This window comes from Salvelinus fontinalis, chromosome 2, assembly GCF_029448725.1.
Source record: "Salvelinus fontinalis isolate EN_2023a chromosome 2, ASM2944872v1, whole genome shotgun sequence".
NCBI classification, from domain to species: Eukaryota; Metazoa; Chordata; class Actinopteri; order Salmoniformes; family Salmonidae; genus Salvelinus; species Salvelinus fontinalis.
This window is the reverse complement of record NC_074666.1, coordinates 44632182-44650208: the sequence shown is the minus strand read 5'-3', so window position 1 is coordinate 44650208 and position 18027 is coordinate 44632182. Positions and strand designations below refer to the sequence as shown.

The 18027-nt window shown below is 44.0% G+C and overlaps 1 protein-coding gene across 4 annotated transcripts in view; it reads left to right on the top strand.

The window, feature by feature from the left end:
* LOC129819489 (opioid-binding protein/cell adhesion molecule-like) overlaps positions 1 to 18027 on the top strand; it is a 527446-nt gene that overhangs the window by 480209 nt on the left and 29210 nt on the right. For all 4 annotated transcript variants that reach the window (XM_055875804.1, XM_055875794.1, XM_055875818.1 and 1 more), the window contains one exon: positions 8553 to 8678. In XM_055875804.1, the coding sequence (XP_055731779.1) occupies positions 8553 to 8678 (126 nt within the window). The remainder of the gene's footprint in view (positions 1 to 8552; positions 8679 to 18027) is intronic.

The following is an 18027-nucleotide window of genomic DNA, read 5'->3' as shown; positions in this document are numbered from 1 at the left end:
ATGGTCACTTTAGGGGACGACGTCATTGATGCACTTATTGATGAAGCCAATGACTGATGTGGTGTCCTGCTCAATCCCATCGGAGGAATTCCGGAACATATTTCAGTCTGTGCTGGCAAAACAGTCCTGTAGCTTAGCATCTGCTTCATCTGACCACTTTTTTATTGATCTAGTCACTAGTGCTCTGGGTGAGCGTTTTCATGTTTGCTTATTGCGGAATACAGCTCATTCAATGCTGTGCTCTGCCAACTGAGCCACACGGGACTAATCGAAGGTTAGTGATTAATTTTATCTCTATTCTGGTTTTTGTGAAGCTATCTTTAGCTGGAAAAAATGGCTGTGATTATTGTGGTTTTGTGGTGACTTAACATAATCGTTTGTAGAGCTTTCGCTGAAAAGCCTATTTGAAATCGGACACTTTGGTGGGATTAACAACAAGATTACCTTTAAAATGATATAAGAAGCATGAATGTCTGAGGAATTTTAATTATGAGATTTCTGTTTTTTGAATTTGGCGCCCTGCACTTCGACTGGCTGTTGTCATATCGATCCCGTTAACGGGACTTCAGCCATAAGAAGATATCTTACATTACTCATATCACATGTATTACTGTATTTTATACCATCTACTGCACCTTGCCTATGCCGCTCGGCTATTGCACGCTCTTCACCCGCCGGTGCGACTAGCATCACTACTCTGGACGATATGTGAACAACTACAAATACCTAGGTGTCTGGTTAGACTGTAAACTGTCCTTCCAGACTCACATTAAGCATCTCCAATCGGCTTCTTATTTCGCAATAAAGACTCCTTCACTCATGCTGCTAAACATACCTTCGTAAAACTGACTATCCTACCAATCCTTGACTTCTGCGATGTCATTTACAAAATAGCCTCCAACACTCTACTCAGCAAATTGGATGTAGTCTATCACAATGCCATCCGTTTGGTCACCAAAGTCCCATATACTACCCACCACTGCGACCTGTATGCTCTCGTTGGCTGGCCCTGGCTTCATATTCGTTACCAAACCCACTGGCTCCAGGTCATCTATAAGTCTTTGCTAGGTAAAGCCCCGCCTTATCTCAGCTCACTGGTCACCATACCAACACCCACCCATAGCACACACTCCAGCAGGTATATTTCACTGGTCATCCCCAAAGCCTACTCCTGCTTTGGCCACCTTTCCTTCCAGTTCTCTGCTGCCAATGACTGAAACGAATTGAAAAAAATCACTGAAGCTGGAGACTCATTTCTCCCTCACTAACTTTAAGCATCAGCTGTCAGAGCAGCTTACAGATCACTGCACTTGTACACAGCCCATCTGTAAATAGCCCACCATACTACCTCATCCCATATTGTTATTTATTTTTGCTATTTTGCACATCATCATCTGCACATCTATTACTCCAGTGTTAATGCTAAATTGTAATTATTTCACCACTATGGCCTATTTAGTGACTTACCTCCCTAATCTTACTACATTTGCACACACTGTATATCGATTTTTATATTGTGTTATTGACTGTATGTTTGTTTATGTGTCAATCTGTTGTTGTTTGTGTCGCACTGCTTGGCTTTATCTTGGCCAGGTCGCAGTTGTAAATGAGAACTTGTTCTCAACTGGCCTACCTGGTTTAATAAAGGTGAAAAATTATATATATAAGCAAGGGATGTCTGCTAAATAATCAAGTTCATGGCACAGGCATATAGCCTCGGCACCTACATGACGCTGAGTGACTCACACATTCATAGCTTTGGATCAAAATAAATAAGCATCAACATTCTTTCTGATAGTCTTAAATAAAGTTTTGGTTATCCTGACCTGGACACTATGTACAGTATTATAATAGCCTATTATGGGCTATTAGCAGGACAATAGACTCTTGCCAACACCTCTCTGTATTTTGAAACTTTGTGCAAGGCAATTGATCAGCATTAAAAACTTTGTGGATGGGGCCTCCCGAGTGGCACTGTGGTCAAAGACACTGAATCGCAGTGCAAACTGTGTTGCTACTGATGCTGGTTCGATACCCGTGCCAGCTGCGACCGGGAGACCCATGAGGCGAAGGGGGGCTTTCGGTTTCTCTCCCTTTAAAAACAGAAATAAATATTTCTAAATAACAAACTGCCTTTATTTACAAATTAATAAGAATGTATCACCCCATGTTCAAGATTGGCCTTTTTCCTCGCTCACTTTAGGTTATTTGAAAACGTTATCTCCAAAATATCATTATTTTTTAAACAAGCCATAGAAAGTTGGTTGCAATTTCAGTTTAATCAGAAAAGACAGAACAAATAATACAACAAATATTTTGGTTTAACTCAAATATACTAATTGATAAAAAAAAAACATTGGCTGTACTACATTTTCCATTCCTCCTGAAAGTCCTAATCTGCTCACTTAAATGACTAGAGATCCTGGTCATGGTGCTACAGTATGTTGTTACAGCATAATCAAAGTGAGGACAACCGGTGATCTGCTGTATACTAATGGCCTATTGTAAGCTGAAAGTCACACCTTTCTAGTACTCCTCTCCCCGCCACAAACTCCAAAAGAAAAAAACGCATGGTTGCCAAGAAAGCAGTTAGTTTTGATAGATTGTGTGTTGAAGTCACTTTTAATTCTTAATTGATCTATCGTTTCTATCATGGGCCACTGCAATCGATGGGGGCTTACGGTGGTACCATTCTGCCCATCTGAGGATGATGCACATGGATCAGATTCAAACTTTGAAGACCGAGATCAAGTCATTGAAGGCAGAACAGTAGAAAGAGAAACATTATATTAGGGCAGAAATATGGGCAACAGCTGATGCATTGGCGGAGAGCCAGGCGGCATTGGCGGAGAGCCAGGCGGCATTGGCGGAGAGCCAGGCGGCATTGGCGGAGAGCCAGGCGGAGAATGAGGGCGAGGAACGAGATGGAGTCACAATCCATGCCAGACACACCTGTGAGCTCTGGAACTCCACCGCTGACAGGCAGAGTCAACATACGTGGCGGGTTCGTCAGGTTGTCGGTTCACCCTGACATTTCCATTCCTCTTCTGACAACAGAACTTGACCAACTGCTCACCAAGCACAGCAAGGGCCATCCGGACCAGTAGGCTGTTCTGCTATTCCAAGGATGTGCAACTGAAAAGAGATACCACGAGTGGACACAGAATACCAACAGGGATGGATCCCGAGGCAAATGTGGCTTACCAGTGAACCTCTCTATATCAAGGCACAAGGCGAAACTCAGATGCAAACACAGGAGGCAGATAGTTGGAGTCTTACAATGTTTAATAATCCAAAGGGGTAGGCAAGAGAATGGTCAAGGACAGGCAAAAAGGTCAAAACCAGATCATGGATCTGGCTCTGGACCAATGCATCAGCTGTTGCCCGTATGTCTGCCTTTTATATAATGTTTCTCTTTCTGCTGTTCTGCCTTCAATGACTCGATCTCGGTCTTCAAAGTTTGAATCTGATCCACGATCCAGGAGGTACAGAGTGGCAGACAGGCTCGTGGTCAAGGCAGGCAGAATGGTCAGGCAGGCGGGTATAGAGTCCAGAAACAGGCAAGGGTCAAAACCGGCAGGACGAGAAAAAAGGAGAATAGCAAAAGGAGTACGGGAAAAACACGCTAGTTGACTTGACTAAACATACAAGACGAACTGGCACAGAGAGACATGAAACACAGGGATAAATGCAATGGGGAAAATAAGCGACACCTGGAGGGGGTGGAGACAATCACAGGAACAGGTGAAACAGATCAGGGCGTGACACCCTAGTGTTCATCATTAATACTGTGTCTCAGAAGTTTCTGTCCATGACTGATGCAACCTGAAAAAGCATTAAAGACAGAGTTAAGGAGTACATGACCCTGGACATGACCCGTTCTTCCTTATGAAAGGAATTAGGCACTTTACCATGTTTACTACAGTATGTACTGTAGGCTATGTTTACTTCTCAGACTGCACAGTAGCCTAACAAACAAATGCAGGCATATTTCTTCATCAGCCTCTTTATGATTTCGTTAATAAAATAATGACAAAAATACTCTTTCAAATGCAGATGTTTATTTTGTTATGGATCCAGAACGAATTACTATGGGAATAAATATCACTGAATGACAGAAATATTGGAACAAAGTAGGCTAATGATGGTAAACAAATTGTTGGTTACTGCAAAATACTCTTTCAAAATTAATGGAAGAGACAGCATTCAGAGGTCAAGACAGCGCTACTCTGAGATGAGCATGGGGACTGGTCTTGATAAATCAACAAGATTTTTATTTTCACTGAATCTCGGTTTGGGTATTGGTTAGACTACAATTAGGGTGTGGAAATGTTATGCGCTTAGTACTGTAGCTTACTCCCGACCGTCATGTTCTACAGCGCCATATTTTCCTAACGGAAACCCTGAGGGTTTCATTTTTAGTTTTTCTTGGAATAGAAACAGTATAATATTAATCCAGTAAAATAAGCTACACTTCTTAAAATCAATCCCATATACTATGTTCTTACAAAAAAAGTTTAAATTCTCTACTGTCCTCGGGTGGTTAAACTAGCACTAATGTTAACAATGGCTGACAATTAAATAACCATAGAGTGCCATAGAATTCTGCGGGAGCCTATAAGGTGTACTTCAGTATGACAACGTTTACAGGAAGAACCACTGTATATGGTCCTTGCAATTTAGGAGTGAGCTTGGCTGAGAAGAATTGTTCAGCTTTTGAGTATGGATGAGAGCGAAGCCACACCCGATCACTAACCTGGAACTGCATGTCTTGTCTCTTATCATAATTTATCTTATGCTTGAGATGTGCCTTGATCATGTTCTTTGAGACAAGAGCTCTCAAGTCGTGAAGATGGCCTACCTAGTTATAGCATGCAGAGTCTGGAGTAATCTGCTGGGGCTGTAGCACCATATCCAAGGGTTCTCAGTGGTGATGACTCAGGTTCAGGTCTGCATGGGTGACTCCAGTGGACTCTTGCACAGCAAAATTCAGGGCAAATCGAAACCCGTGAAGGTGTTTGTCCCAGTGTTTGTGCTGGGTCCCAACATAGGAAGCAACCATTGTCTTCAAGGTTCGATTAACCCTCTCGGTGAGGTTCGTTTGTGGATGATAGGCCGTGGTCAACATCTGTCTCAGGTTCCATCTTTGGCAGGTCTCAAAGAGATCAGAGACAAATTGGGAACCTCGGTCCAGCGAGTCAGGATCTCTTTCGTGAGGATGTTAGAGACGGTCCTAGCTGTAGCCTGATGAAGGGTAAAGAGCTCCACCCACTTGGCATATTAATCAACAAAAACAAGGATGTACACATTCTGTTTGGAGCTTCTAGGAAATGGACCCATCAAATCCACACCCAACATTTCCCAAGGTCGGGTTTGCTGCAACGTACCAGCAGTCTTTTTTCCTTTTTGTTTGTACATTTGACAAACCTGACATTTTCAGATGTGTAACTTCACATCCATGCTCAGATGTGGCCAGTATAGTAATGCTTGCAACCACTTGTAGGTTTTGAACCTGCCCTAATGACTAGCTAACGGGTCTTCATGGAAATGTTGCAGCAGTTGAAGGCGTAGAGGTTCAGGTATGTACATTTGGTAGAGTGTTCTGTGAGGTCGCTGTACAACTCGGTAGACTTTGTCTTCAATGATGGTCAGCTTTGTGGTAGGATTGACCATCTTTTCTCCATCTTCCAGGATAGTCTGGTACAAAGCCTGTACTTCTGGATCATCCTGTTGGGCCTTCCATATGGCCTTATGAGAGATGGGAAAGTCAGTTTTGGGTGAGTCTTGACTGCTAGACAGGACAGTAGCCCATGTACAGTGGTTCATCCTTAAAAAGTTGAAGTGTACTGCGGCGAAGCTTGCATGGTGCGGCAGAGTTTTATGGCATGTTATTTAAGTGTGAACCACTGGTACCATTAATGCTAGTTAGTGCTAGTTTGACCACCAGAGGGCATCTTTGAGAAGCATTTGATAGCCTTCAATAGTGGCTGTACTAGAGATTTTTTTTTTTTTGTAAGAACACATGCTGTCAATACTCCTCAAGGAAATGTTGGAGGACATTTATTTGAGTGGGAATGTACTAATCTTTGAAGTTGATTGCTTGTTGAACTATACAGCAGTGGGTGGCAGGTAGAGAGGCCGGCCAGCAACGGGAGAGTTGTTGTTTCGAATCCCAGGTTGTTGACAGGAAAAATCTGGTGGGAGTGGGTGGATAATCAGATGATTGCTGGTATTATTGTCCTGACCTAGTCACCATCTCCTGCCGTTGTGCCTTTGAGCAAGGCACTTAATACCTAAACTGCTCCAGGGGCGCTGCACTGTGGTTAATCCTGTTCTCCAACCTCTCCTTGGGTATGTGTGTAGGTGTGCATCTCGGGGGGAGGGGGGACTCAGTGAAGAGTCACCAAATCATTAGATATTCCTCTGGCTTGTTGACTAAAGTGATGGTGTGACATTTGACACGCATTTAGTTCACAAATTTCCAACAAATTCTAAACGGTGCTTCAGCATTTTAGGGAGTGGCACGGGCTTACGCATCACATGCCATTCTGTTCCCAGTGACTCCCTAAATAATATGATTATTTGTATATTTGTACTGACTGTTTATTTATATTTGTGCTGACTGTTTCCTTTTTGTTCTCTGCAAGGGTTCCACAAAGACAAGGAGTAGGCCTTGCACTGCACTCTTCTCAAATAGTGTTCAAAGCACAAAGGCAATCAATACATCAGCCATGAGGTGAATTGTGTCTTGTTTGCATTTTTCTGGTACTGAACCCACATTTTTGTTGGGCTCCTCTCAGAAAAAAACATACATTTCACTGTCTTCTTGGAAAATAAATCCTTGATAGTTGAAAAAGAATAAAGAGAGAGAAAACAAAACGTGTCCGTTGACAGGACATATTGGAGATGTCGAAACACGAGGACACCTCTCTTTGGTCTGGCAGATACCTTGCCTGTCACTTGCTGGTGGGATGAAAAGCATCACAGGTGGGGCACATTGTTCTTGGTAAATAGCTTGTCAGTCCGCCATTACACTTCCTCAAAATAAAAGTGGAACAGGGATGGGAAACTCCAGTCCTCAGGGGCCTGATATGTGGTGTCACACTTTTGCCCCAGCTAACACACCTCCAACTAATCAACACATTTTCATTTGCGAATGCAATTAGTTTAATCAGCTGAGTTTGCTACAGATGGGGAAAAAGTATGACACCACTCCAGTTCCTAATGTGGAACATATAGCGCCTCATTTAAATATAGCCTACAATATCACTATATTTCCATGTCACATTCAAATTAAGTTGTCACAGCTTTTGTCAAAATTGAGTTTTGGTAGCAGGTTAAGGAGAACTTATACAGCAAGTTAGGATAATTAATGTAGCAGGTTAGGATAATTAGGTAAAGGTTAGGGTTAGTTAAAATGTTTTTTTTTAAACATCCACTTTGGACATCAATTTCACAAAAGCTGTATCCCATCTACACATGACCATAAAAAGGGGATACATTTTAAGGCTTGCTTGCAGAAGTCCCTTCTTGTATAGTAGCTCACTGCTGAACTCGCTCCCCTTCACACTTGGACTGTTTTTAGGTCAAGGTGCTATTCCTGGTGCTTCTGCTTTTTGAAGAATAAAAAATGTTTCAAAGACTAGTTTCCGGATCTTTGCAGAATTTCAGTGCTTTGCACTGTCAGGAGTGAGCTTTTGAGTGAAGTGCAGGTGTAAAGTAAAGCTGAAATGTGTGTTCTGGTAAGAGACTCCTGAAAGTGGCTGGCTGTTTCTCTTTGGATCTGCACTAGCAAAGCTCAAGGTCATACTTTTCAGATCACATCTGTGGTTTGCAACCATGTTTTGCTCTCTCTGTACCACATTCTAAAACCCCTTGTTTATGATCTGTAGAAATGGTTTCATCTGAATGTACTCCAACCAACCATAGTAATGTTTAGTGTACTTTGTTCTTTGTTCTTACTTTACATTCACCCCCAACTTGAGTAGGCCTAGTTCTAGCTGAACTTATCTGAGTGTATTGATGGTGAGCAGGCTACGGTGGCCCTTAGGTGCACCCATGGCCCAAACAGCAAACTAAGGCCTATTTAATACACTATCTCCCTTTGAGGTGGAATAACTCCTGTGACACGGTCACATTTTGATTGAGGTTATGGTTGAATAACTCTGGCTCTTTGTTCAGTCCACTGTACCAGCAGTGAATGCTTTTAAGGGTAAACTGTAATGTCAGGAAAGGCTATATTTTTCTGAGTGCTCCTCCACTTTTCGGAGGCTGGCTTATAGGTTATAAGAGACACTGATGTAGCTGTCACAACGCTAACTTGATATCAAGATTCAGAGAACTCCTTTGCTCGCAACTGTCATATTTACAGTATTTTATATTTCAATATTTTTTATTTATCTTTTATCCAAATTCTTGGTAACAAGTTTACAATAATAATGTTCTATTAAAATGGTCAAATAATGTATGTTTTTGTTAATTGTCCAAAAAAGTCCAATAAAATGGTCAAACATAGCAAATAGCAAACAAGTGTTATTTTCTGTGTTTTGCAGTGCCCCCCACAATCATCAACTTGTCGAAGGACATCGTGGTCAACGAAGGCTCCAACGTCACCCTGATGTGCCAAGCCAGTGGCAAACCAGAACCCTCGCTCACCTGGAAACTCCTCTCTCCCTCAGGTAAGACAAAACCTACAAGCCTCTCACCTCAATTACTTGTTTAATTACATTCCCGCTCTTTCTCTCTTGCTCTCTCTTTCTCACACTCTCTCGCTCATTCCCCAACCCCCCCCCCCCCCCCCCCCACACACACACACACACACACACACACACACACACACACACACACACACACACACACACACACACACACACACACACACACACACACACACACACACACACACACACACACACACACACACACACTCCCTCCCTCCCTCCCTCCCTCCCTCCCTCCCTCTCTCTCAACTATGCCCAGTCTGTCACCTTGACATTAGGTAACCCCAATGACACTTGGTGAACTGCATCCTTCTCCTTTATGAGTATCTCATTATCTGTCTACTACCTGTTCCCTAATCACCATTACCCACTATTGATATGTATAGAAATACATTGCTGTCAATTCATTTGGGATAATTCATTGGAGAAATGTAATGTTTTGGAGGCAAGTTCATGAATGATGGAATACATTTCAGAATCATTTGCATATTGGGAGCATTGTTGCAAAGGGAAACATGTCACGGTTGACATCGAGTAGATTTAAAGCACTGTGCTCAAACATACCGCTATCTTGTCAAGAGGACAGAAACCACAAAATAGTCTGCCTATCTATGAGTCTATGCTTCACTTAATCAGGCGAGAGGAAGCTTGCATTTGTAATGAGCTACATTTCACGTAGATGTTATTGCGTAACAGTTTCCTCCCCTCTCTCTCTCAATCTCTCCTTTTTTTGTCGCTACAAGGACCGCAGAATTTAAATGTTAATAAGACAAGGATGTGACTGGCCCTGTCTTTTAGGAGATAAGTGGCGAATTGCTTTGATAGGGCTCTATTTTCCACGCACTCCAGGATTCTTCTCGACTGGGGGAGCCATAATTGGGCCCAGTGACTGAAAAAGAGAAACTGTCACTTGTTGTGCCAGTACCCCCTGAAAACATCGAAGATGTATGCACATTTACGCAATTATTGCCTCCTTCGGTGTCTACACTTTATAGAATGGCTAAAGTGCGCAAACAAGCAGTTAGTCTTTGAGCTATATCACTTGGCATCAAAAAGGTTGATGTGCATGCAGCCAGTTGGAGGGACGGGTGGGGATGTACATACAGTGCTTTCATCCAAAGTGTAATTAATAACTTCACCATGCTCAAAGGGATATTCAATGTCTGCTTTTTTATTTATACCCATCTACCAATAGGTGCCCTTCTTTGCGAAGCATTAGAAAACCTCCCTGATCTTTATAGTTGAATCTGTGTCTGAAATTCACTGCTCAACTGAGGGACCTTACAGCTAATTGTATGTGTGGGGTACTAAGAGGAGGTACTTATTAAAAAATCATGTTAAACACTATTATTGCACACAGAGTGAATTCATGCAAGTTATTATGTGACTTGTTAAGCAAATGTTTACTCCTGAACTTATTTAGGCTTGCCATAACAAAGGGATTGAATACGTATTGACCCAAGACATTTCAGCTTTTCATTTTTTATTAATTTGTAAAAATGTCTAAAAACATAATTATGGGGTGTTGTGTGTAGGACAGTGACACAAATTCTAAATTGTATCCATTTTAAATGCAGGCTGTAACGTAACAAAATGTGGAGAAAGACTAGGGGTGTGAATACTTTCTGAAGGCACTGTATATGAACTGAGTACATTCTGATGTGTCACAGTATATGCCTTCGTTGTAACGTCTGCTTCCAACTCACACTCTCAAACACGTAGATCCCCTGAACGCAGCTCACTCTCCAGATCCCAATCACCTGAATTCCTATCACCTGTTCACACACCTGTATGTCATTATCATACACTATTTAGTTCAGTTCTTTGCACCCCATCATTGGGAGGTATTGTTTGTTTTGTGATGCACTTCTATTGGGAGCGCTGTTTTTCCACGTAATTTAACACGCCCGTCTATGATAGTTTTCGCCTGCCTCACAAGCAACGCCTATTCCCTGCCTGTACTTTAGCCTATCAGATTTCCTGTTATCAACCTATTTCCCGATCTCCTGGATGACGTTACTAGCCTTTTCCCTGCCTGTACTGTTGCCTTTTTGGACCCCCTGTGTATGACCTTCTGCCTGCCCTTGGACCCAGCTACCTGGCTCCTCCTGTGGTCCTTTACAATAAACACCTGCTGCACCCTGTGCTTGAAACCAGCTCTCTGTCTCCCTTCGTGTTCATTATAATCATATTTATTTTGTTGATGTTAATGCTTTGATTAGTGATTACCTCTTTCCACGTTTCATAGTTTCCTTCCAGGTTAGGAGCAGTTAATCAGGTTTTATGATGGAAAATAACAATGACATTGCCAGACCCAAAATCGATTCCCACTAAGTATTTGACGTCAGACGATGTCTTTTGGACGTCTTTTTTTGGGTGGTCCTGACCCGCCTTGAAATCCTAACCAATCATAGACATCCGCAGACATCCTGATGACCTATATTTGGCCCAAACGTTCAGATTTGGTCCGGTCCGGACTGGCCTTGATTTAGCTCAAGCATAGACGTCTATAGTTGGTTTAGATTTAGTCCTTTTCGGACCGGACCAAATCTGAACCAATCGTAGACATCTATGTTTCACAAGTTTGGAAAGTACGGTACAGTGCAGTAGAGCACAGCAGAGTACAGTAAATTACAGTGCACAGTAAAATGTAGAGTACAGCACATTACAGTACAATACAGTAGAGCAGTGACAGACTCTCAGTTTAATAAATTCAGGTGGTAACAGTGAATACTTTATAGCTCATTACGGCTGTTATCCCAGAGGCAGGTTTTACGTTTTGTATCTACATGAGTTCTCCCCCAATTTCCCCCCTGGGTGTAGGCCTTCTCTACTGAATGCTGTATATGAGGTCATTCTAATGCTTGTGAACCATACTGTAACTGCACTAGATTGTTACTGCATTATATCCGCGTTTGGCATGCACTGATGGGATACATTATGTTCATGCCACACATTATAATCATCATTATTCAAAAACTGTCTCAATCAACATTACGGCGTTCAACTTGTAGAATTGACTATCTAGCTATACATGTAGTCTGTTGCCTGGGTAACAGTACGAGGACACTCTTAGGTATTCTTTTAGAATCAGAACCATAGCATTTTAAAGTACCTTCCAATGTTTTCCCTTTTAATAGCATGTATTACTTCCATATTTCCCAGTGTCTAGTGATTACTAGTCCTCACAAGCCCTTTTTGTGTGTAAGTGGTCCTGTGTGGTCCCATGTGGTTCAGTTGGTAGATAATGGTGCTTGCAATGCCAGGGTTGTGGGTTTGATTATCACCAGTACAAAAAATGACAAATGTATGCCCCCACTACTGTAAATTGCCCTGCTGAAATGAAAAAGTGCACATATCCCAATACAGAATCCTTTGGAAATAATGACAGCTGTTGTGTTTCTCTCCCACACGTCTACATTTCATACCTGACATTGTGTGCTCTTAAGATACAGGATACTGAACGTTATGAGTGTTACACCTTTAACAAAATCTGAATCTAAATAGAATATAAAGAGGGCACGGACTTGTTCGTGAGTGCACGAGATAGTGACTGCATTAACTTTGTATTTAACCTTTACACCAATATTACACATGGCTGGATTTTCTTTGTTTTCTTTTAAATGTTTATGTTTATCATTAACCACTGATTCCTCGTCTGGTCTCTTCTCTGCACCTTGGTCCAACCTCACCATGTCACAGCAAGCTTCTGTCTCAACATGGACCCATGGACTCATGCAGGATGGCTGCTGCCTCTACTGTGGCGCTCTCGGCCATCTCCGTTCTACATGCCCAGAGATGACGGGAAATGCTGGGGATTGCCAGGACAATGGGAGACCCTGCTGAGCTGTGCAGTTTACACCCCAGCTACCCGATCACCGTCTGACACTACCCGCAACCATCCATTGGGACAACCGTCAGCACCACATTCAAGCCTTTGTGGACTCCTGGGCTCTGACTTCGCCAGAGAATTACAAATCCCCTGCATGAAATGTCCCATCCCTCTACAGATTCAAGCCCTCGATAGACGCCCCATTGGCTCCGGCCAGGTGGAATATCAGTCCAAGCCCATTCAACTGCAGGTTGGGGTGAACCACTCAGAGACTCTTAGTTTTCTTTTGATCACTGCTCCCGAGAACCCCCTTATCCTAGGGTATCCCTGGCTAGTGCTACATAACCCACTATTCTCCCGGTCCACGGAACACCTACTAGATTGGAGTAAGAACTGCCAGACTAAATGCCTAAGATCCCCATCAAGAGCCTCGCCCTGTTGCCCGGCATGCATTGAAAACCAAGACTTTTCCGCTCTTCCTCCCGAGTACTATACCTCCGGTCAGGCCTTCAGTAAGAGGCAATCCACCACCCTCCCTCCTCATCGTCCATACGACTGCGCCATAGAACTTCTACCCAGCTCCACCCCTCTCCGGGGCTGTCTGTACTCCCTCTCGACCCCTGAAGCAGCAGTCATGGACAATTACATCCGAGAGTCGCTGGAGGCAGGTTTCATTCGCTCCTCCACATCCCTAGCTGGTGCAGGCTTCTTCTTCATGGGAAAGAAGGATAGAGGTCTGCGTCCCTGCATCGATTAGAGGGCTGAACAGGATTATGATTAAGAATCATTACCCCCTACCCCTGATGTCCGCCACCTTGGAGTTGGCCCATGGGGCCCAATTCTTCACCAAACTGGACCACCGCAACGCTTACAATCTGGTGAGGATCAGGGAGGGAGATGAATGGAAGACTGCCTTTAACACCCAGAGTGGCCACTATGAATATTTAGTCATGCTCTTCGGATTATCAAACTCACCGGCAGTCTTCCGAGCATTGGTCAATGACACGCTTAGGAATATGTTGAATCGGTTCGTCTTTGTTTACCTCAACAACATCCTGATCTTCTCCAAGACCCATCCGGAACACATCCTGCACGTCCGCAAGTCCTGAGATGCCTCCTGCAGAGTCAACTATACATCAAGATAGAGAAGTGTGAGTTCCATGTATCCCAAGTTTCTTTCCTCTACCGCCAGCATCCAAATTGACCCTGTAAAGGTGAGGGCGGTCACCGACTGTCCGCGTCCCGCCTCACTCAAACAAGTTCAGCGGTTCCTCGGGTTTGCACATCTTTACAGGCATTTTATACACAACTTTGGTGCAGCGCCTCTCACGCACCTAACCCGCAAGTCCCAGAACCGTTTTTGCTAGACCCCGAGGCTGACAGGGTATTCGGGAAGATCAAGGGACATTTCACCTCTGAACCCATCCTCGTCCATCCTGATCCTACCCGTCCCTTCGTGGTAGAGGTGGACGCCTCGGACACCGGAGCAGGGGCGGTTCTTTCATAGCAGAACGAGGGGGACAAAAAACTGCACCCATGTGCCTTTCTCTCCAAGCGGTTCTCGCCAGTTCTCGAACGCAATAACGATGTAGACAACCGGGAGCTCTTGGCAGTTCAGTGGGCCCTTAAGGGGTGGAGACACTGGTTGGAGGGGGCACCTCGTCCTGTCGTGATCTGGACGGACTATAAGAACTTGGTTTCCATTCAAGAAGCCAAGAGGTTGAACACTCGCCAGGCTAGGTGGGATCTGTTCTTTAACAGGTTCAATTTCACACTAGCCTATCGCCTGGGATCCAAGAATCAGAAAGCAGACGCCCTGTCCCGCCAACACGATGTCTCTAATGAGGAGAGGGACTCTGAGCACATCATCCCCAGATCTCGCATTGTGGACCCCATGATATGGAGTTTTGAGACCACGGTCCGACAAGGCCAGACCCGAGAACCTGACGCTGGTGGGGGTCCCACTAACATACTTTGTTCCGTGATCAGCCCGTTCCTGAGTTCTACAATGGGGACACACATCCAGGGGTTAATCGGACACTGGAGTTCCTGAGGTGGAAATTCTGGTGGCCCAACATGATTGAGATGTGAGATCCTTCATTACGGCCTGCTCCACCTGTGCCTAAAGCAAGTCCTCACAACAGCGACCGGCTAGGTTGCTCCAACCTCTGCCCATCCCCAGCCTTCTTGGTCCCACGTGTCCGTAGACTTTATCACAGGGTTCCCCCATCTCAAGGGCTTACCACTATCCTAGTGGTCATCGGTCGGTTTTCCAAGGCAGCCCATTTCATCGCCTTACCCAAGTTGCCCTCAGCGAAGGAGACCGCTGATCTCATGATTACCCATGTCTTTCGAATACACAGACTTCCCCAGAATATTGTCTCAGAACGTGGGCCCCAATTCGTCGCACGGTATTGGAAAACATTCTACTCCCTGTTGGGGGGCATCGGTGAGTCTCTCCTCGGGGTTCCACCCACAGTCAAATGGGAAAACATAGCGAGCCAGCCAAGAGCTGGAGAAGTTCCTCCGCTGTCCCAGTCCTAAGTCAATGGATACTGTAATGGCATTGAATAAAAAACTACAAAACCAAAAAATAAACTACTTCCTGAATGCATTTCTCAGGTTTTCTCAGGTTGAAAGTGTTTCACCAGTTATATGCATATCATATCTTCATATCTTCTGGGCCCAAGAAGCAGGCAGTTTAATTTGGGCATGCATTTCATCCAAAATTCAGAATGCTGCCCCCTACCTTAGAGAAGTTAAACAGGTCAACACTCACAAGGCCACAGGGCCAGATGGATTACCAGGACGTGTACTGCGAGCATGCGCTGACCAATTGGCAAGTGTCTTCACTGACATTTTCAACCTCTTCCTGTCCGAGTCTGTAATACCAACATGTTTTAAGCAGACCACCATAGTGCCTGGGCCCAAGAACACTAAGGTAGCTTGCCTAAATGACTACCGACCTGTAGCACTCACGTCTGTAGCCATGAAGTGCTTTGAAAGGCTGGTCATGGCTCACATGAACTCCATTATCCCAGAAACTCTAGACCCACTCCAATTTGCATACCGCCCCAACAGATCCACAGATAATGCAATCTCTATTGCAGTCCACACTGCCCTTTCCCACCTGTACAAAAGGAACACCTATGTGAGAAGGCTATTCATTGACTACAGCTCAGCGTTCAACACCATAGTGACCTTAAAGCACATCACAAAGCTAAGGACCCTGGGAATAAACACCTCCCTCTGCAACTGGATCCTGGACTTCCTGATGGGCCGCCCCCAGGTGGTAAGGGTAGGTAACAACACATCCACAACGCTGATCCTCAACAGAGGGGCCCCTCAGGGGTGCGTGCTCAGTCCTCCTTCTTTACTCCCTGCTCACTCATGACTGCACGGCCAGGCACGACTCCAACACCATCATTAAGTTTGCCGATGACACAATACTGGTAGGCCTGATCACTGACAATGACAAGACAAACTATAGGGAGGAGGTCAGGGACCTGCACATGTGGTGCCAGGACAACAACCTCTCCCTCAACGTGATCAAGGCAAAGGAGATGATTGTGGACTACAGGAAAAAGAGCACCGAGCACGCCCCCATTCTCCTTGACGGGGCTGCGGTGGAGCAGGTTGAGAGCTTCAAGTTCCTTGGTGGCCACATCACCAACAAACTAACATGGTCCAAGCACACCAAGACCGTGATGAAGAGGGTACGACAAATCCTATTCCCCGTCAGGAGACTGAAAAGATTTGGTATGGGTCCTCAGATCCTCAAAAGGTTCTACAGCTACACCATTAAGAGCATCCTGACTGATTGCGTCACTGCCTGGTATGGCAACTGCTCGGCATCCGACCGCAAGGCACTACAGAGGGTAGTGCGAATGGCCCAGTACATCACTGAGGCCAAGCTACCTGCCATCCAGGACCTCTATACCAGGCGGTGTCAGAGGAAGGCCCTAAAAATTGTCAAAGACTCCAGCCACCCTAGTCATAGACTGTACTCTCTGCTACCGCATGGCAAGCGGTACTGGAGCACCAAGTCTAGGTCTAAGAGGCTTCTAAACAGCTTCTACCCCCAAGCCATAAGACTCCTGAACAGCTAATCAAATGGCTACCCAGGCTATTTGCATCCCCCCCCTTGTTTGTTTTTAGTGCTATTCTGAGAGGCTGATCCAAGTTAGACATGTCCATGACAATTACATTTGAGTCAATTTCATGAAATCACACATGAAAGACACCAAATTAAAGCTACACATGTTGTGAATCCAGCCAACATGTCTGATTTCAAAAAGGATTTATGGGGAAAGCACACCAAACAATTATGTTAGCTCAGTACATAGCCACATAAAAACACAGCCATTTTCCCAGCAAAAGATAGTAGTAACAAAAAACAGAAATAGAGATAAAATGAATCACTCACTTTTGAACATCTTCATCAGATGACACTCATATGACATCATGTTACACAATACATTTATGTTTTGTTCGATAATGTGCATATTTATATCCACAAATCTCGGTTTACATTGGAGCCATGTTCAGAAATGCCTCCAAAATATCCGGAGTAATTACAGAGAGCCACGTCAAATAACAGAAATACTCATCATAAACTTTGATGAAAGATACATGTTTTACATATAATTAAAGATACACTTGTTCCTAATTCAACCGCTGTGTCAGATAAAAAATTTAAAAAAACTTTACTTAAAAAGCCCACCATGCAATAATCTGAGACGGAGCTCAGATGTAACAACATTTCTCCGCCATGTTGGAGTCAACAGAAATACGAAATTACATCATAAATATTCCCTTACCTTTGATTATCTTCAACAGAATGCAGTGCCAGGAATCCTAGTTCCACAATAAATCGTTGTTTTGTTCAAACGCTCGCGCAGATGCAGGCAAACGTCGGACGAAAACGTCAAAAAGTTATATTCCAGGTCGAATAAACTGGTCAAACTTAGTAGAGAATCAATCTTCAGGATGTTGTTATCGTTTATATCCAATAAGGTTCCAACCGGAGAATTCTTTTCAGTCTCTATAAGTAATGGAACGCAAGACGATATAATGAGGAAAGCGCACGACCAAGAACTGGCAATCTGCCAGACCACTGACTCATTCCCCTCCCATCCGGTCCCACAACACAGCATAAGCTTCATCCCATGTTCTACTGACTGTTGACATCTAGTGGAAGGCATATGAAGTGCAAACATATCCATATATTACAGGGAATTGAATAGGCGATGACTTTAACAACGACCACTCTCAGAATTTTCACCTCCTGTTTGTATTTTTTCTCAGGTTTTTGCCTGCCATATGAGTTCTGTTATATTCACAGACATCATTCAAACAGTTTCAGAAACTTCAGAGTGTTTTCTATCCAATAGTAATACTAATATGCATATATTAGCATGTGGGACAGAGTAGGAGGCAGTTCACTATGGCCACGAAATTCATCCAAAAGTGAAA